The sequence below is a fragment of the Capra hircus genome, chromosome 10 (assembly GCF_001704415.2).
Source record: "Capra hircus breed San Clemente chromosome 10, ASM170441v1, whole genome shotgun sequence".
NCBI classification, from domain to species: Eukaryota; Metazoa; Chordata; class Mammalia; order Artiodactyla; family Bovidae; genus Capra; species Capra hircus.
The window spans coordinates 51,419,415-51,441,148 of NC_030817.1; the positions used below are offsets into that span (position 1 = coordinate 51,419,415).

At 44.2% G+C, this 21,734-nt stretch overlaps 1 protein-coding gene across 1 annotated transcript in view; it reads left to right on the plus strand.

Annotated features, from left to right (window-relative positions):
* The window catches only part of LIPC (lipase C, hepatic type), a 186,370-nt gene that overhangs the window by 137,741 nt on the left and 26,895 nt on the right, over positions 1 to 21,734 (plus strand). The window contains exon 4 of the mRNA XM_005685714.2: positions 18,733 to 18,920. Coding sequence (XP_005685771.1) covers positions 18,733 to 18,920 — 188 coding nt within the window. The remainder of the gene's footprint in view (positions 1 to 18,732; positions 18,921 to 21,734) is intronic.

Genomic DNA, 21,734 nt, shown 5'->3' on the forward strand with positions numbered 1-21,734 from the left:
CTGCCAACACACATAGTCCACCAGTAGTTAAACATAAGTGAGGTGGTTCTGTGTCTAAAGTCACATTGTCTATACAACAGATGGAGAGGTCATGTTCAGTTGCTTATCTCATGTGAAATAGCTTCATATCAGACTCTGAGCTCTCTTCTGAGTCACCATAAACACAATTCAACACAGCCACACTCCAGACCATAGGAATGCAATTGTGAAGACTGATTTCAGGGACCTCGTGGCTGGCAAGCCTCCCATGGGGAGCTGAAAGGCCTCGCAAAGGAGATTTGTGGGTCTGTCCCAGTGGGTAATTTAACTTCCTAGTGTGCAAGAGAGCCACTCTCCAGGGACTTCCCTGGTGGACCAATGGTTGAGAGTCCACCTTGCAGTGCATGGGTTCAATCCCTGGTCAGGGAACTAAGATCCCACGTGCCGCAGAGCAACTAAGCCTATGTGCCACAACTAGACAGCCCAGGTGCTACAACTAGAGAGCCTGTGTACCACAACCAAAGATCCCACAGGATACAACCAAGACCCGTCACAGCCAAGTAAGTACAGGAGCCGCTCTCAGAATGAGGCTCCCCTCAACCTACTTCCTGTGTGACCTTGGTCAAGATACTTATCTTCTCTGAGACCCAGTTTCATTGGAGATAGCATCTACTCACATAGGTGTTATGGGGATGGGATAAAATATAGAATTCCAAGTTATCAGCAAAAAGTAAATGATAGCCACATAAATAGCCCTTTCACCAGCCTTACCAATTCCTCCAGCACCGCATCATACCTTAATGAGAACTTTTGGGTTTTATAGATTCTCTGGGTGGGTAATAATTACAATTACACCTCTGGGGGACTTGGAAGATTACTTCAGCTCCCATGTCAGCAAAATGATCCCACCATTTAACCGAGTAATCCTACACCAGGTAATTCATCCTCATGGGAATAACTATTTGAAAAGAAAAGCTCTCTGTGTGAAGTTCATTGCTGCTCTGTTACAAAGGTGAAAGCTGAAAACACAGTGCTCATCTCAGATTGGGAAATGGATACATAAATTACAAAGCATTTCCTCTGTGGAATGTTACTCAGCCTTTAAAATGATGAGTATGAATACTGTAGGGATATGGAAAGATGTTTATTACATAATGTGAAATTTTAAAAAGCAGTTATATCTGCACAGCTATATTAAAAATGTTATTTGCTTCTGACTCATGACATTGTACAGGAGACAGGGATCAAGACCATCCCCATGGAAAAGAAATGCAAAAAAGCAAAATGGCTGTCTGGGGAGGCCTTACAAATAGCTGTGAAAAGAAGAGAAGTGAAAAGCAAAGGAGAAAAGGAAAGATATAAGCATCTGAATGCAGAGTTCCAAAGAAGAGCAACGAGAGATAAGAAAGCCTTCCTCAGTGGTCAATGCAAAGAAATAGAGGAAAACAACAGAATGGGAAAGACTAGAGATCTCTTCAAGAAAATCAGAGATACCAAGGGAACATTTCATGCAAAGATGGGCTCCATAAAGGACAGAAATCATATGGACCTAACAGAAGCAGAAGATATTAAGAAGAGGTGGCAAGAATACACAGAAGAAATGTAGAAAAAAGATCTTCATGACCAAGATAATCACGATGGTGTGATCACTCATCTAGAGCCAGACATCCTGGAATGTGAAGTCAAGTGGGCCTTAGAAAGCATCACTACGAACAAAGCTAGTGGAGGTGATGGAATTCCACTTGAGCTATTTCCAGTCCTGAAAGATGATGCTGTGAAAGTGCTGCACTCAATATGCCAGCAAATTTGGAAAACTCAGCAGTGGCCACAGGACGGGAAAAGGTCAGTTTTCATTCCAATCCCAAAGAAAGGCAATGCCAAAGAAAGCTCAAACTACCACACAATTGCACTCATCTCACACACTAGTAAAGTAATGCTCAAAATTCTCCAAGCCAGGCTTCAGCAATACATAAACTGTGAACTTCCTGATGTTCAAGCTGGTTTTAGAAAAGGCAGAGGAACCAGAGATCAAATTGCCAACATCCACTGGATCATCACAAAAGCAAGAGAGTTCCAGAAAAACATCTATTTCTGCTTTATTGACTATCCCAAAGCCTTTGACTGTGTGGATTACAATAAACTGTGGAAAATTCTGAGAGAGATGGGCATACCAGACCACCTGACCTGCCTCTTGAGAAATCTGTATGCATGTCAGGAAGCAACAGTGAGAACTGGACATGAAACAACAGACTGGTTCCAAATAGGAAAAGGAGTACGTCAAGCTTGTATATTGTCACCCTGCTTATTTAACTTCTATGCAGAGTACATCATGAGAAACGCTGGACTGGAAGAAACACAAGCTGGAATCAAGATTGCCGGGAGAAATATCAATAACCTCAGATATGCACATGACACCACCCTTATGGCAGAAAGTCAAGAGGAACTAAAGGGCCTCTTGATGAAAGTGAAAGAAGAGAGCGAAAAAGTTGGCTTAAAGCTCAATATTCAGAAAACTAAGATCATGGCATCCGGTCCCATCACTTCATGGGAAATAGATGGGGAAACAGTGGAAACTGCGTCAGACTTTATTTTTTTGGGCTCCAAAATCACTGCAGATGGTGACTGCAGCCATGAAATTAAAAGACACTTACTCCTTGGAAGAAAAGTTATGACCAACCTAGATAGCATATTCCAAAGCAGAGACATTACTTTGCCGACTAAGGTCCATCTAGTCAAGGCTATGGTTTTTCCTGCGGTCATGTATGGATGTGAGAGTTGGACTGTGAAGAAAGCTGAGCGCCAAAGAATTGATGCTTTTGAACTGTGGTATTGGAAAAGACTCTTGAGAGTCCCTTGGACTGCAAGGAGATCCAACCAGTCCATTCTGAAAGAGATCAGCCCTGGGATTTCTTTGGAAGGAATGATGCTAAAGCTGAAACTCCAGTACTTTGGCCACCTCATGTGAAGAGTTGACTCATTGGAAAAGACTCTGATGCTGGGAGGGATTGGGGGCAGGAGGAGAAGGGGACGACAGAGGATAAGATGGCTGGATGGCATCACGGACTCGATGGACGTGAATCTGAGAACTCCGGGAGTTGGTGATGGACAGGGAGGCCTGGCGTGCTGCGATTCATGGGGTCACAAAGAGTCTGACACGACTGAGTGACTGAACTGAACTGAGAGAATACAAACATGGGAAAATAAAAAGTCAGTCAATTAGGGTGATAAGAATATGAGTCTATTTTTTAAAGCTTTTTTTCTACTGTTACACCACTTTTGTGCAACAAATATGCTTTTGAAAGAATAGGAAAGAAAACCCAATACTTGCTCCAGAAACAATTTGGCTGAAGGCAAGTCTCGTTTGTAGGAAAATGCCCGGCACAGAATAGGTACTATGGAAGTGTTGGTCGATAGAATGAATGAGTAAAGTGAAGAAATGAATGACTAGAACACCAAAGCCATGCCACTGGGAAGCCAAATCAAGAAGAAGCATTTGTGTTCTCTTCTTCTATTTAAGCTACCGGCCCAAGGTCTGTTTGGAAAAGCTATCCCGGGTCTACTCTTCCTGTGGAGCTGAGAATACAAGGGTAGATGCAGTACTGGCATACCTGAGCAGGTACAAAGGAAGATAAAGTATGCGCAAGGCTAGGAGAGTATCAGACGCAGAGCAAACACTCAGCAGACCTTGACCGCCTGCATGACCATCAGCAGCAGACAGAGCAGCGGCACTCAATCAGGGATTACCTGGGTCTCCTCGGAAGAGGAGTGTTATTGTGGGAAGAAGCTGGCCTAGGGGCAGAAGCCCTGTGTTCAATCTCCTCTTTGTCCTTAACTAGCTCTATAATCTCAAATAGGTCAGTTTGCCTCTCTGAGTCTCAACTTCCTCATCTTTAAATACTAGAACAACTTATTGAGATATTATCGTTTTGAATGTATTTTCCTACCGCCACCATTACTTGGTTTAGAGGTTTTTTAATGTTTTTAGAGGGGGCATGCCTCGAGGTATGTGGGATCCTAGATCCCCGGTTAGGGATCAAACCTATGCTCCCTACAGTGAAAGCTCAGAGTCTTAACCACTGGACAGCCAGGGAAGTTCCCAGAGGTATTTTCAGGACTGAGAACATGAGACACTTGAGTCTAATATACGTTCTTACCTTTTGTAAAAACCTAAACTCATCAAAAAGATAACTATAAGTATCCCCAAAAGATGAGAAAGTGAAAGGATGCTTAACTCCCTGACTGGGAGAGGATAAGGGCTAGTGTGTCCCCAGGTAGCAAGAACCCAACCAGAGATTCCATGACGCTCTTAAGGGAGGAGGTGGCGTGGTGCCCCCTGCCTCACAGGGCTTCCCATCCCTAAAGTACAACTCCAGAAAGTGGAATTTCTGAAGGGACTATGTGAAATGGGACTGGACTTCTTAGCGGCTGGAACGGATATAAAAAATTACTAGTTCAGAGAGTCCTTTGCCCAAAATTGGGATAAATGGACTCCACCCAAACCACACATGATAGGGATTCAATGCTTCATTTAAGCTGACCAAAAGGAAATAAAGGAATGTGCTGCTTGCCACTCAAGCTTTGTGGACCAAGATCTCACCCAGTGGTGAGCTTGTTTTTTAACTGATGTTCTCTCAAAAACAAACACACACACACCTTGAAATGTAGCCAACTTCCATGGTGTAAATATTCCCATATGGCCAATTTCAAACTACCAATATTAAGTCCCTGAACATGGAGAGTTGAGAAGAGGTGCACACAATTGGCATCAACACACCACTGAGATTCACACATTATGAGCTTCCTATGTCTGGAAAGTTCTCAAAGACCTTTCTCAGCATTAGGATTCATTCCAGGACAAAAGTTTGAGGCTAATTCATAATGGTTAAAGCCATTCACCTTTATCAAGTATAATCTGCTAAAATATGGCCTAGTAGAAGTGTTGATACTCCTACCTTTGAAAAACACCCCTCCACAAAAATAAGCTGACACCTTTGTCAATAAGTAAATGTTAATTTTCCAGGCTGAATCTGTTCTTCCTTTGATTATGTGGTCTTGTGACTGAGAACAGACCATGCATCAGATAGGAAATCCATAAGTCTTTCCTTCAAATTGTTTTAAAACAATATATTTTAATCCATAGCTCACAATAATCATAGGGTGAGATTAGGACTAGGAGATTACTTCTGTGGTGGTGGTGATGGTGATTTAGTCATTAAGTTGAAAAAGTTGAGTCCAACTCTTTCGACCCCATGGACTATAGCCCACCAAGCTCCTCTATCGTGAGATAGGACTGACTACTGCTAGTCCCATTTTATAAGGGAGGTACAAAGAGGTTAAGCAAATAACCCAAGGCCATGCAGCTAGCAAGCAGCAGAGCTGGGTCATCTGAGCCCAGAGCCCAGACTGCTAAACTCTTCATAATCTCTCCGCAGCACACGGTCTCTCTGTGCAGTCACAAGCCACGTACAGGATGGCGTTCATCTCGGGTCTCTTCCATCCATGGGGCCAGAATAGAAAGGAACCGGCGATCTCTCTTCTTTTCTCACCTGGATATAAGTTACCCAAAAGCAAAGATCAGGCTGTTACTCAGAAACTCTCAGAATGATCAACAATAGGAAGAGCAATTTTTATTGCCTTTTCTCTCTTCACTCAATTGCCCTTGAGCTAAGTAAGGTGTCCAACTCATCCTGGTTTGACAGAATAATTGGCTACCCTACCTCAAACCAATCCGGAGTGGAATACACCTGTGACTTTAGAACCACTTTAGGGAAGTAAGCCCCATTACCCCCAGAGGATTCCAGTACAAATGGACAGATTTTCTGAATGGCATACTCTTTCATAATCAGATTTCTTGAAAGAAAAAAAAAATCTGATTCAAGCCAGAGTTCCAAGGAAGTACAGGCTAAGAAGAAAGTTTGGAAGGGGGAAAAAAAACACTTTTCAGCAAGAAAACACAGCCTCTATTTACTTTCTTTCCTGGAATCCACAAAAGGAGAAGCTATAATCTGAGACTACAGGATAGCCAGCAAAATCAGGCAGAGCAGACAAAGAAAACAGAATACGTGAGACTTGTGAAAATGGTTTTCCTTCCATCTCTCATTTCATCATCTTACATGACAGCGAAATGGTGAAGCGTAGAAAGCAAAAACAAAGACTCAAAGAGAACAGGCGAAACAGGGATGCAAAAGAGGAGGGAAAGAGCGCAGCCTCTAAAAGGTAATAACTTACCTCAGCAGCTCTAGATCTCAAAGCTTTTTTGAAGACCTGCTATAGAGTTGGCCAAAAAGTTCGCTCAGATTTTTCCATATGATGTAACATGAAACCCTCTAACAATATTTTTGGCCTACCCAATAAAAATAAATTCATTTGAGGCAAACTTATGAATGTCTGCTGAGTTCAAAACAATATTCTACAGGGAAATATAGTCAATATCCTGTGATAAACCATAATGGAAAAGAATATGAAAAAAATATATGTATATCTGAGTCACTTTGCTGTACAGCAGTAATGAACACAACACTGTAATTTAACTACACTTCAATAAAAAATAAAATTTTAAAAAGTAAAAAATTTTTAAAAATTAAAAAATAAAAAAAACAATACTCTAATGACCTGAAAAGTTACCCCAGCCATTTCAAGTACCTCATAGGAGCAATTTATGTGTGGGGTCCTTTGGGTTCAATATTACAGTGCAGTAGTGACTATGCCAAAGCCTTTGACTGTGTGGATCACAATAAACTGTGGAAAATTCTTCAAGAGATAGGAATACCAGACCACCTGACCTGCCTCTTGAGAAACCTTTATGCAGGTCAGTAAGCAACAGTTAGAACTGGACATGGAACCAATAGACTGGTTCCAAATAGGAAAAGGAGTACGTCAAGGCTGTATATTGTCACCCTGCTTATTTAACTTCTATGCAGGGTACATCATGAGAAATGCTGGGCTGGAAGAAGCACAAGCTGGAATCAAGATTGCAGGGAGAAATAGCAATAACCTCAGATGCGCAGATGACACCACCCTTATGGCAGAAAGTGAAGAGGAACTAAAAAGCCTCTTGATGAAAGTGAAAGAGGAGAGTGAAAAAGTTGGCTTAAAGCTCAGCATTCAGAAAACGAAGATCATGGCATCTGGTCCCATCACTTCATGGGAAATAGATGGGGAAACAGTGGAAACAGTGTCAAACTTTATTTTGGGGGGCTCCAAAATCACTACAGATGGTGACTGCAGCCATGAAATTAAAAGACGCTTACTCCTTGGAAGGAAAGTTATGACCAACCTAGATGGCATATTCAAAAGCAGAGATACTACTTTGCCAACAAAGGTCCGTCTAGTCAAGGCTATGGTTTTTCCAGTGGTCATGTATGGATGTGAAAGTTGGACTGTGAAGAAGGTTGAGCACTGAAGAATTGATGCTTTTGAACTGTGGTGTTGGAGAAGACTCTTGAGAGTCCCTTGGACTGCAAGGAGATCCAACCAGTCCATCCTAAAGGAGATCAGTCCTGGGTGTACATTAGAAGGACTGATACTAAAGCTGAAACTCCAACACTTTGGCCACCTCATGCAAAGAGTTGACTCATTGGAAAAGGCTCTGATACTGGGAGGGATTGGGGGCAGGAGGACGAGGGGAAGACAGAGGATGAGATGGCTGGATGGCATCACCGACTCGATGGACATGACTTTGAGTGAACTCCGGGAGTTGGTGATGGACAGGGAGGCCTGGCGTGCTGTGGATTTTCCTGACTGCCTTAAAGTATGAACAGTACCCTACACGATGCCCTGGATGTAACTGAGTTCACAACGTATTGACCATATACTCAGGTGGACTTGGTCAAATTGGGAAAGCAGTTTCAGCAAACGCTTGGGGAACCCTTGGCAACATGGCTTCTGTGACTGGGACACAGGCGTGAATGGTATCACTTGTTTGGGGATGAGATAGAATTGTTGGCATCTGTAACCACTTGCCCCTCATTTAGGCAAATGTTGCAAAATGCTAGGCAAGTCTTGCAAGGGTTGCCTAAGCAAACGCACCCCTGATAGAATGGATAGACGCTGCCATCCACATCATGTGGGCAAATGCGGCAGAGCTCCCAGATACTGTGAATAAATGGCATACCTATTCTGAGTTGACACAACTGGTGAGACAACTGGGCAAAAGCAGTCGATATTTAACACAATGTTAAATATCCAGAGGCACTGTGATTCATGGGGTCGCAAAGAGTAGGACACGACTGAGCGACTGAACTGAACTGAATGCTGGGGTGTCACATTAGCTGGGGGAGGCCACAAAGATTAGTAATTGTACTGTGCTATATAACTACTATATCAGTAACTAAACTGAAAATTCAGGCACAGAAATATTTTTAAGATATTAAGTAAATGGGAATGTGGGATATTTAAGTCATTGCAAAATTCAAGATGGCAGGCATGAGAGAAGCGCTGCTCACACCTTGGGCAGAAGGAGAAGCCTTGGGTAGAATCTGCTTATCATCAAATGTCAGCAACAGCAGCTGAATCTGGAAGGGCACAGCAATGAAAACATTCTCATTCAGGTTTTTCCATCCTGCTGTTGTCCTAGAAATTCTGAAGTCGATGTTGCCCATGTACAGATCACAGGTCTGACCACAACATCCACAGGCAGAGCTGTGGCTACGTTCATCTCATAGGTTTGTTCCATCCTAAGCAGAGGATATGGCCCAGAGAATGTTCAGGGTTCTCTTCCAGAGAACCCCTCCTACTAGCCCCAGGTCTGCGAATATTTTCAGTATGTTAACCAAGTGAAATCTCACACGCGCACGGACACACACACACACATACAATGCAGAGATACACAGTTAGCCATTTAAATAATGAATGTGAAGAAATTTCACAAACAATTCTGTGGTCAGGGAGGGGCACATTCATCCTTGTGGCTCCCATCTTATGCACACGTGTCCCCAACACCAGCCAATATACACATGCTCGACAAACATGGAAGGGAGCAGAAGCACCCAGCCCAGGCATCACGGCAGAAGACAGACCCTGACTCCTATCAGGGGTTTTTACTGTAGAATCGTAGCTTCTGCCCTAAGCCAGCTCAGTTGCCTGCAGTCATCCACCTAACAATGTCCTTCCCCCCACCAAAAAAAAAAAAAGAAATAATTAACTCATATGAAATTTTAGGAACACTTGAACCTGGGGGCTGACTTAGGAACAGAGAAATCACTTGCTGTAAGACAGATAATATTGGAACTATGGTGGCTGCACCCAGCCCCTCCTTCTGACTAATTCTGGAGCTGTTTTGCTGCTCCAGGAACCCAGTATCCCAGGGAAACAGCCCTAAGCCTCTCCAGCCCCTCAGTTTGCTCTCCAGGTCACAGGGGCTGACTCCCTCGGAAGGCTTTGACTGTTTGTCTTTGTTAACACTCTCCCTCTCAAAACCACAATCTCATCCCCAGCTTATCACCGGTGTGGCTTTATCTATTCTAAAGACACGAGAAAATAACGATTTCAGAAGACATGCCTGAAGAAGGTAAAGTTCCTCTCCAATATAATGAGGACAAATTTCCTCACACATAATGAAATCACCAAACTTCCTAACCATTTACTCATGAGTTGTGAGGCTGAAATGAGTTCATACAAATAAGACTGTTGGAAAAGTGCCTGGCACAGAGAAGGCACTCAGTAAATATTAGCTTTAAAAAGTGCTGACTATCAATTTGGATGCATATGCCTATATAAAGAGATATAAATCAGATACTCCTTGGAAGAAAAGTTATGACCAACCTAGACAGCATATTCAAAAGCAGAGACATTACTTTGCCAACTAAGTTCTGTCTAGTCAAGGCTATGGTTTTTCCTGTGGTCATGTATGGATGTGAGAGTTGGACTGTGAAGAAGGCTGAGCACCGAAGAATTGCTGCTTTTGAACTGTGGTGTTGGAGAAGACTCTTGAGAGTCCCTTGGACTGCAAGGAGATCCAACCAGTCCATTCTAAAGGAGATCAGCCCTGGGTGTTCTTTGGAAGGAATGATGCTGAAGCTGAAACTCCAGTACTTTGGCCCCTCATGCGAAGAGTTGACTCATTGGAAAAGACCCTGATGCTGGGAGGGATTGGGGGCAGGAGGAGAAGGGGACGACAGAGGATGAGATGGCTGGATGGCATCCCTGACTCGATGGACGTGAGTCTGAGTGAACTCCGGGAGCTGGTGATGGACAGGGAGGCCTGGCGTGCTGTGATTCATGGGGTCGCAAAGAGTTGGACACGACTGAGCGACTGAACTGAACTGAAGAAACAAATGATTCTACTTTGGGGAATCTTTTTTTTTTTTTTTTCCTTTTTTAAATTTATTTGGCTGCTCTGGAGGTTTTAGTTGCAGCATGCTGGATCTTCAGTTGTAGCATGTGGGATCTTCAGCTGCAGCATACGAACTCTTAATTGCAACATGTGGGATCTAGGTCCCTGACCAGGGATTGAATCTGAGCCTCCAGTATGGGGAGTGCAGAATCTTAGCATTGGGAGTACAGGGAAGCCCCTCCATTGGGGAATCTACTAAAACAATATTCATAGATTCAGACAAAGATTTATGTATAAAGATGGTCATCAGAACATTGTTAGTAACAGGAACAAAAAAAGTAAACTGGAAACAACCTAAATGTCCCACAATAATGAACCAAACAATGCTACTTTCCAAGCATATTTCTAAAGAATGTTTAATGCTGTAAGAAAATAATCATGATGGGTAAAACGTATATATAACCATTCATATGACTTCCCTGGTAGTCCACTGGTTAAGGGTCCACCTGCCAATGCAAGGGACATGGGTTCAATCCCTGGTAGGGGAAGATCCCACATGCCGCAGGGCAACTAAGCCTGTGTGTCATGACGACTGAATCCCCCACACACAGGGCCCAATAGCCACAACTACTGAAGCCTTCTTGCCCTAGAGCCCACGCTCTGCAACAAGAGAGGCTGCTGCAATGAGAAGCCCACATACCACAATGAAGACCCAGTGCAAGCAAAAAATTAATTAATTAATTTTAAAAAACCTTTCACATCATATGATCTCAGCTATAGACACTCCAAATAAACATCTATGGAACAAATACCTCTATAAGAAAAGGTTGAAAGGAAATATAATACTCCAAATATGACTTGTGTGTTTTTCTGAGTAAGGAGATTATTCATTTCAGCATTTTTCAGATTGTTTATCTGCAATGAATATGTATTAATTCCACACACACAAAAAAAAAACAGTTAAGAGTCTATTACAATATCGCAACTAATACAAAAACTACTGTGAGGATTGTCGGGAAGCAACCCTGACAAAATAATCCCGAGACTGTGTCCTCTGAATTTGGTGACCCTAATGGATCACCAAGGGGACAGAGGAGGTATTCCAGGGCAGCTCTTAAACTTTCTAGTTTGAGCAGAAGCATGGACAACTGATGGTGTCATGAACCACAAAATGTAGAAAGGAAGGAAGAAGAATGAGTTGGAAGGAAAGAAAATAAATCCAGTTTGGCCTCACTCAGTCTGTAGTGTCAAAAGGTCTTCAGGCAAAGAAGCCCAGTCAAGAGCTGGTTGTGTTCCGGGTCAAGGCCTAGGAGAGAGATTTTGGGGTATATACTTCTGAGTTTGAGTCATAGTAGTGCATCCTTTCTTAGCTATTTGTAAGGCCTCATCAGACAACCATTTTGCCTTTTTGCATTTCTTTTTCTGAGAAAAAAAGAGAACCTAAAGGCAAAGGAGAAAAGGAAAGATATACCCATTTGAATGCAGAGTTCACAAGAATGGTAAGGAGAGATAAGAAAGCCTTCGTCAGTGATCAAATGCAAAGAATTAGAGGAAAACAATAGAATGGGAAAGACTAGAGATCTCAAGAAAATCAGAGATACCAAGGGAACATTTCATGCAAAGGATAGAAACGGTGTGGACCTAGAAGAAGCAGAAGATATTAAGAAGAAGTGGCAAGAATACACAGAAGAAATATACAAAAAAGATCTTCATGACCCAGATAACCACGATGGTGTGATCACTCACCTACAGCCAGACATCCTGGAATGCAAAGTCAAATGGGTCTTAGGAAGCATCACTATGAACAAAGCTAGTGGAGGTGACAGAATTCCAGTTGAGCTATTTCAAATCCTAAAAGATGATGCTGTGAAAGTGCTTCACTCAATATGCCAGCAAATTTGGAAAACTCAGCAGTGGCCAAAAGACTGGAAAAGGTCAGTTTTCACTCCAATCCCAAAGAAAGGCAATGCCAAAGAATGTTCAAACTACTGCACAATTGCACTTATCTCACACACTAGCAAAGTAATGCTCAAAATTCTCCAAACCAGGGTTTAGCAATACATGAACCATGAACTTCCAGACGTTCAAGCTGGATTTAGAAAAGCCAGAGGAACCAAAGATCAAATTGCCAACATCTGCTGAATCATCGAAAAAGCAAGAGAGTTCCAGAAAAACATCTTACTTTTGCTTTATTGACTATGCCAAAGCCTTTGACTGTGTGGATCACAATAAACTGTGTAAAATTCTGAAAGAGATGGGAATACCGGACCACCTAACCTGACTCCTGAGAAATATGTATGCAGGTCAAGAAGCAACAGTTAGAACTAGACATGGGAAAAAAAAAAAAAAAAAAGAACTAGACATGGAACAACAGACTAGTTCCAAATTGGGAAAGGAGTACGTCAAGGCTGTATATTGTCACCCTGCTTATTTCAGTTATAAGCAGAGTACATCATGTGAAATGCTGGGCTGGAGGAAGCACAAGCTGGAATCAAGATTGCCAGGAGAAACATCAATAACCTCAGATATGCAGCTGACACCACCCTTATGGCAGAAAGCAAATAAGAATTAAAAATCCTCTTGATGAAAGTGAAAGAGGTGAGTGAAAAAGTTGGCTTAAAACTCAACATTCAGAATACTAAGGTCATGGCATCTGGTCCCATCACTTCACGGCAAATAGATGGGGAAACAATGGAAACAGTGAGAGACTTTACTTTGTGGGGCTTCAAAATCACTGCAGATGGTGACTGCAGCCATGAAATTAAAAGACACTTGCTTCTTGGAAGAAAAGCTATGACAAACCTAGACAGCATATTAAAAAGCAGAGATATTACTTGACCAACAAAGGTCCATCTTGTCAAAGCCATGGTTTTCTCAGTAGTTATATATGGATGTGAGAAAGCTGAGCACCAAAGAACTGATGTTTTTGAACTGTGGTGTTGGAGAAGACTCTTGAGATTCCCTGGGACTGCAAGGAGATCAAACCAGTCAATCCTAAAGGAAATCAGTCCTGAATGTTCATTGGAAGGACTGATGCTAAAGCTGAAACTCCAATACTTTGGCCATCTGATGGGAAGAACTGACTCATTGGAAAAGACCCTGATGCTGGGAAAGATTGAAAGCAGGAGGAGAAGGGGATGACAGAAGATGAGATGGTTGGATGGTATTACCAATGCAATGGACATGAGTTTGAGCAAGCTCTGGGAGTTGGTGATGGACAGGGAAGCCTGTCATGCTGCAGTCCATGAGGTCACAAAGAGTCAGACACGATTGAACTAAATGGAACTGAGTGCATCCTTGAAGCTGTGGCTTGCCTGAGGTTGCTCCAGTATTCTATGTGTTCTATGAAGGGGTTGATCAGATTCTTCTTCCCAGGCAGCTCAGATGGTCAGGCACTGAAGCTCTAGTCCTTCCACCCAAAATGTGACCTGAAGTAGCCCTTGCCTCCTTCAGTCATAGGACAGCTGTTGGGTTAGAACAAAGAGCCTTACAGAGACTCACTGTGACTTATGCTATTTCTCATACTGTGGGTGCTGCTTCCATTGAAGATTGTTACGCATCTCAGGGTCAACCACATAAAGCTTGCTCCTGTATATTTCACAGGAATGGTATTCAAGACAATGACCCTGCCTCATGCAATGGCCTCTTTATACAACAACCCACAGGAAAACCATCTCAGGCTTCAGGACCAAGAAAGTGTGAGCAACTGGACAGCATGAATTCTGTAACTGCTACTTCCCTCTTTGATTTGGCCAATAGGAAGCTCAGAACAAAATCTGTGGCCCGTCTTCTGCAGTCTTATACAATCTCAGAGTGTGCAGTTTAGCTTGCTAATCTATTAACATTTCTGTTGGTTGTTTTGCCACCTTTCTCTTTGTCCTAATTGCTTCAACTATGAATTTTTACAAACCACTTAGAGGCAAAATTTTTCTTTCCATGTCATACCCACCCACTGACTGTTTCTGTCTCCTGGAGTTGCACAAAAGAATTCTAGGCCCTCTGCCCCACAGCAGCCCTTCGATACTCAGGTCACAGAACCCCTTCTTCTTCAACAATTTCTCCTAGATGAGAGTGCCTAAAGAATCTTCCACCCTACCTATTTTCAGAGCAGGAGTAGAGTAAATACAAATAAGACAGGAATATACATAGAGAACAGGCTTGTGGACATGGGGGGAAGGTAAGGGTGCGGCCAATTGAGAGAGTAGCACTGAAGTGTGTACATTACCATGTGTAAAACAGATAACCAGTGACAACTTACTATATGACACATGGAGCTCAACCCAGTGCTCTGTGATGACCTGGAGGAATGGGATGGAAGTGGGGGATGACCTAGAGGGAAGGGGACATATGCATACTTACAGCTGATTCAAGTTGTTGTACGGCAGAAGCCAATACAACATTGTAAAGCAATCATCCTACAATTAAAAATAAATTTAAAAAAAGAATAGCAAAAAGGAAAAAAGAATCCTTCATCCTTCCAGACTCAACAGACACTTCATTTTCTCTTGGCGTCTTCCCCAGAGCCCCTGCACAAGGTGTCCTTCCACTGCAGAACTCACAGCAACCACAAGCGACGGCTGACGCTCAGTCTTGCTTTTCCCACTGGACTGGGGTCTCCTGAAACACAGACATCAGGCCCTGCTTGCCAACAGCTAGTACCTAGAGAGGGTCCAGGGCAGAAGAAGCACAAGCTGGAATCAAGACTGCCGGGAGAAATATCAATAACCTCAGATATGCAGATGACACCACCCTTACGGCAGAAAGTGAAGAGGAACTAAAAAGCCTCTTGATGAAAGTGAAAGAGAAGAGTGAAAAAGTTGGCTTAAAGCTCAACATTCAGAAAACGAAGATCATGGCATCTGGTCCCAACACTCCATGAGAAATAGATGGGGAAACAGTGGAAACTGTGCCATACTTTATTTTGGGGGGCTCCAAAATCACTGCAGACGGTGACTGCAGCCATGAAATTAAAAGACGCTTACTCCTTGGAAGGAAAGTTATGATCAATCTAGACAGCATATTAAAAAGCAGAGACATTACTTTGCCAACAAAGGTCCGTCTAGTCAAGGCTATGGTTTTTCCAATGGTCATGTATGGATGTGAAAGTCGGACTGCGAAGAAGGCTGAGCACCGAAGAATTGATGCGTTTGAACTGTGGTGTTGGAGAAGATTCTTGAGAGTCCCTTGGACTGCAAGGAGATCCAACCAGTCCATTCTGAAAGAGATCTGTCCTGGGTGTTCTTTGGAAGGACTGATGCTAAAGCTGAAACTCCAGTACTTTGGCCACCTCATGCGAAGAGTTGACTCATTGGAAAAGACCCTGATGCTGGGAGGGATTGGGGGCAGGAGGAGGAGGGGATGACAGAGGATGAGATGGCTGGATGGCATCACCCACTCAATAGACATGAGTTTGAGTGAACTCCAGGAGTTGGTGATGGACAGGGAGGCCTGGCGTGCTATGATTCATGGGGTCGCAAAGAGTCAGACATGACTGAGTGACTGAGCTGGACTGAACTCAATAAGTGTTTGTTGAGAAACTAAATGAATGAATTAACATATATACAACTTCCTCACTCACACACATGCTAAAAGTGAGCCAAGCCCAAAGAAGAAAAGGGAAAGCCCAGCCCAGTCCAGGTGTTTATGAGCCTGTCCATCTAACAATTGCTTTTCCCTGGGACTCTCCTGAATAGCTTCAAAGTCCCAGGCACTGAGGCCAGAGCTGATTCTCCCAGCTAAATCCAGAGTAAATACACATAAGACAGAATTGGTCCTATGAGGGCAATTGGGGTACATTTTCGTAGAAAGAATTTCATGGATCAAAAATACAAGATGCTGGAGGCTCTGAGCCACATTTATTTTAGCAACATACGCTTACATGGGTAATAATTATGTGCCAGGCATTATTCCAAGGTCTTTACAAATATCACCTTTTTTATTCCTTGCAATGACTTCACAAGATGGGTATTACATCTATCCCTATTTTATTTTATATAGTCTTTTTAGCATTCAAGTCACCTATCCTGAAATGGAGGAAGATAAAGCTATTCAATCACTGGATAAAAGAAAATTATTTACCTTGAGTCCCAATGCATAAATGGCTGACAAATCAAATGATAGCCTCTGATCTGAGACCTAGACCCCACAGAATATCACATCACATGCTAAGCAGTTATTGAGCACCTCGGGTTTGTCCTCCGTGACTTCACAGCCTGGTGGAGAAAACAGCATGCATCGAAACAATTGACCTTAGGATCAGTGGACCAGCAAGGTGCTGGCAGCAGAGGTGGTAATTACCTCTGGCTAGAAGAGAAGGCTTCCTGGAGGGGGTGACGTTTGAGCACCACTGTAACAGATAGGCCAGAGTTCACAGAGGAACAGCAGAGAGGGAAGTGAGAGTGCAAAGGTGCAGGGAAGTGAAATGGCAAGGGGGGAAGTGCAGGCAGCCTGGGACAGCAGGAGAGCGTAAAGAGGGGAGAATCTGAGGGATCAGGGTTGTCATTCAGGTGATGGCCTTTGCTGCAATACCAAGAATCTTAAAGTCACTGACGGGTATAATAGTCACTTCTCTTCTAGAAAGAGTCTTTGAGCAGCAGTGTGAGGGAGGGAGGTGAGAGTAACCAGAGAGAGACCATTTAGGAAGCTGTGGCAATAAACCAAGCAAGAAACAGTGTGCACCTGAGCTAAGGCACGGCTTCTAGGGATATTTGGGAACCTGAAGCTTTGGACTGATTAAATAGCTGCTAAAATAGTGTAAGATGACACCCTGGCTTCTGACGTGGACGCCAGGGGAGTAGTGCATGCAAAGAGATGCGAGCACCATCTGGGATTACACTTGCATGAATGAGGACAAGCTCAGACAGTCTGTGAACTTGGGAAAGCCTCTCTCAGTGCCAGAAATTTTCTTCATTATCTCAGAGAAGTTACTCAGATTCTCCCTCACTTCTCCTTTTAATAAAATATGATGCATTTCATTCTGTCATCATTGTGAAAAATCATTGCCCTTTGCTGGGAATTAATAACCTTTCAAATTAATAACCTTTGGGTAGGAAAATTGGTTTCATTAATACCTCTCCTTGCTCTTTGTGTTTCATCATCTTTCTGTCCTGCTGTCCCCGGAAACCAAAAGCCCAAGACTTATCGTTTGAGAAGCCTGAATGACTGTGCTCGGAAGGAATGATCAGGGTTCTCAGTAACTGGGCTGAACTGAGTTCACTGGCCAAAACTGTTGATGTGGCCTTGTGTTCACCCCTCAGCCACAGGGGAGGCCCCCTCGGCTGGTAGGGGCTGTGGGAGCATCCTCCCGGGCTCTTGGTCTGATTCCTGATCTTGGCAGAAGAGATGTCACTCTTCCTGGGGTGCCACACCTTGGGACCACGGCCCCTCCCTCAGGCTCCACTCCACTCCTGATCACAGGGTTGTGTCTCTGACCAACACCATGGTCTTGACAGATGTTGGGAGACTGCTCACCCTCCACAAAGTGGCTCAGAGTCAGGGTGAGGCTCCCCCAAAAGAGAAGCTAGAAGGCCTTTCAGGAAAACAACAGAAGGTATAATCTTAAAAACAGTCTTTTTCTCCCTACCTCACCCTCCCACAATCTTTGAAAGATTCCAAATGGATATTCATTTATCTTTTTCTACTGAAAAAATCTTTAGCAGCATCTTATCATCTAGAGCATAAACCCTCAGTGTCCCAAGGGCCCATAAACTCTGGCTGCCCATTCTTCTGCCTCCTTATACCCACAAGGTCTCCTGGCTCTGAGCCCTTCCTCAGCTGTTCCCTCTCAGAAAGCTCCTTTCACCCACCCATACAGACACACAAGCCCTCATTCAACTCTCCAGGCCAGCATCAGCATCACTCCCCCTGAAACGCCCTCCCTGAAAGCCGCTCCCCCTCAGCACAATTCATCACTCCCTTTGTAGTCCTCCCCACTCCCATCCTATCTGGTCTGTACAAGACTACATGTGAGGACAGGGTGAGCCACATGAGAGCATGCATCGTGCCATCTAACTAAGATGCTCTCTGTGCTATCTCCCTGGCATAGGGATGTGGGGAATTGGAGTCAGGGATACTGGGTCCAAAATCCTGCCACTTATTGGCATCGTGACTTGAGGTGAAACAGTTTTCCTCTCTGAACTCAGTCCCAGTTGTTTCTCCCATCTTCCCACTGACATAGAGCTAGTCTGGAGTCTGACTGGCTGATCTCATGGTCACTGGGATGGCAGGATGGAGGATTTGGACCTCTCCATCTCTGTGTGGGGTCCTCCTAGGTTACCAGCCATCATCTCCCAGGAAAGGAATGGCCACTGTGCTGGAAATAAAATGCTCATTGGGTTCCCCAAAGCCACAGCCCGTGCCTACCTCCAGCACCTTGCAGTAACCTTATTGCCTAGTGCTCTTAGAAACTTTGGGGTTGTCCCAGAACTGGCAAAGGTGGAACAGATGCCAGGTGAAGCATTGTCCCCAATTTTATCTTCCAGAGTCATTTGGAAGGAGATCTCGAGCTGCTGAAACAAACAAAATATCACAGGAGACAAGAACCAGATTTCTGCTCTTTAGAGGAGAAACCGATAAGGGCTGTCAGATTCGGCTCAATCACTCAGACACGTTACAGCAGTGTGGCTTCAACTCCTCGCTGCCGCTGGTGATGATAGTCCACGGGTGGTTGGTAGGAAGTGCTGACATGCTTTTTTCTCTCTGCTTTTACTTTTTTTTTCCCCTCCCTAGTGTGTTCAATTTTAATAAAGAGATAGGGAGCTGGTGATAACAACTCCATGCATAATATTTGTAAAGTACATTCTAATTTTCCAAGTGCTTCCCCACACATTATCTCATTGATTATCTCAATTTCATGAGTAAGCAGGGCAGGGGAAGTATAATTATCTCCACATTTCATATAATAAAATGTGGCTCAAAGAGGTCACACAGCATATAAGCACCCATAAGAGACTGCAGTTCATGAAGGTGAATCTGCATGTTTCCCAAGAGCTGATAGGAAGCCAGAAGACACAGTCTCCCAATGAGATGTTCTGTCTGTAAGGGTTAAGTTCAGCTGCAGATAACAGAATCCCAAATTAGCAGTAGTTCAGATACAACTGAAGTTTGTTTGTTTTTTTTTTCCATTTCATACAACAGTCCGGTTGTATGTCATCCAAAACTAGTAAAGAGCTTTAGTCAATGAAGTCCTCAAGTGGCCAGCTCATTCCCTGCTCACTATAGTGCCATCCTTAGAGTATGGTCCTCATCCTCATAATCCAAGATAGCAGCTAGAGCACTAGCTATCACATCTGCATCCCAGGTAGCACGAGGTAGTAAAAGATATACACACACAAAAAAGTCAAAAAGTAGGGTTGTTTAAAAACAACTATACTGAGGTATTATTTGAAACCATACAATTCATCCACTGGCTTTTGGTATACAAGTGTGTTTTTTTAGGTTAGCTTCCCAGAAACATCTTTGAAATGCTTCCAATTACATCCATTGGCCATACCTAGATGGAAAGGTGGCTGAGATATGTATCCTCTTAGAGAAAGTGTAGCTTTTCAGTGATGCTAAAATTCTATTACTGTGGAAGAAGGGGGAAAAGAATATTGTGGGCAACGATTGAAGTCAAACAAATGTTTCCGAGAAGAAATTCTGCCTAACTGGTTTCTAGGCCACCCACAATTTGAAGCTTGGTTCACAATGTGAAACCTGCAGATATTTGGGGTCTATTTCATGACTTGAAAACCTTTCCCTACCATCTCTTTGAAAACTACTCTTGAGACCCCCAGCCATCCTACCTTAGAGAGAAAAATGAGCCCATCTGCCCACCACCAGTCTTTCAACATGTATTCACTCATACCCTCCACACGAACAAAACAGACCCCACACCTGGCCTCATGGGGTAGTGCAAAGCACATGATGCCATGTGGGTGTAGCCACAAGGTGGGGTGTCTGCTATTGCCATCCCAGAAAAGCACAGGGGCTCTTGTAGGCTGCCAGCACCTTCCTCCTGGAAAATCCCATGGACAGAGGAGCCTGGTAGGCTGCAGTCCATGGGCTCGCTAGGAGTCGGACACGACTGAGCGACTGCACTTTCACTTTTCACTTTCATGCATTGGAGAAGGAAATGGCAACCCACTCCACTGTTCTTGCCTAGAGAATCCCAGGGACAGGGGAGCCTGGTGGGCTGCCGTCTATGGGGTCGCACAGAGTCGGACACGACTGAAGCAACTTAGCAGCAGCAGCATCCTAGGGCCTCCTAGGTGGCGCTAGTGGTAAAGAACCCACCTGCCAACGCAGGAGACATAAGAAACGTGGGTTCAATTCCTGGGTCGGGAAGATCCCCTGGAGGAGGGCATGGCAACCCACTCCAGTATTCTTGCCTGGAGAATCCCATGGACAGAGGAGCCTGGTGGGCTACAGTCCATTGGGTCACAGAGAGTCTGACATGACTGAAGTGATTTAGCACACAAGCACGCATCCTAGGGGAAAAGGGCAGGGATTCCGCCACAGCACAGGGATGGCAGTGAGGGTGGTAAAGGCTGGCCTGCCCCTAGAAAAGAGACCTAATACAGATGCCCTGTAGGAACTCGGCCCTTTACATTAGTCGTCATCTCACTTAACCCTCACAGCTCCCTACATGACCACTTGAGTTAGTCTCATCGCTTAGATGAGGAAACTGCAGCCCAGAGGGGTCAAGCAGCAACCATGGGCACACAGCCCTCAGTGGACAGAAATCCAAAACCAGAACCCTCATGCTCCAAAGCCCACAAACCTTTGTCATGGATGGACTTGACAGGGGCCCCATCATACTGCAACCTGCTCACAGCAACCTCTCTCCAGCTGAGCCAGGAGCTCCATCCCTATTCCCTTAAGGAAAGCATGGAATTGGAGCCAGAGGGTAGCATCCTGAGATGAAACCCATCTCAAAGGGAATTAAAGATCAGACGTGGAGGGAATTCACTGACAGTACAGTGGTTAGGACTTGGCGCTTTCACTTTGATGGCCCAGGTTCAATACCTGGTCAGGGAACTAAGATCTCCCAAGCCATGTGGCCCAGCCAAACAAAAAAGATCAGGCATGGAAAGCTTTCCCATGGGAACAGAGTAGATGAGGGGGGATTGGAAGGTGAGCCATTGTAAGGGAAGAACATGCCATCTTTCCTGATGTAAGGGACCTTCCCTTACAAGAGAAGAAAAGAAAAGAAACTGGGAAGGAGGGAAAACAGACAGAGCAAAGCTTTGGACAGAACAGAACTGTGGACTTGATGCCTGACTTGAGGCGCGAACTTGAGTTGAGAGCCTCAAAGTAAGGCAGGTTGCGCACAGCAGAACAGGCACTCCCCCTCTGACCCTGCCCCTACCACCACGCTCCCTACCTCCCCCTCACCTCTGCTTGCAGCTCCTCCCACAGGCCATGTGATTTCTCTCCTTTAGGCCTTAACACAGGCTGTGCCTTCTGCCAAGTGTGTCCTTTGTCTTATCTTCTGCTGGACAGG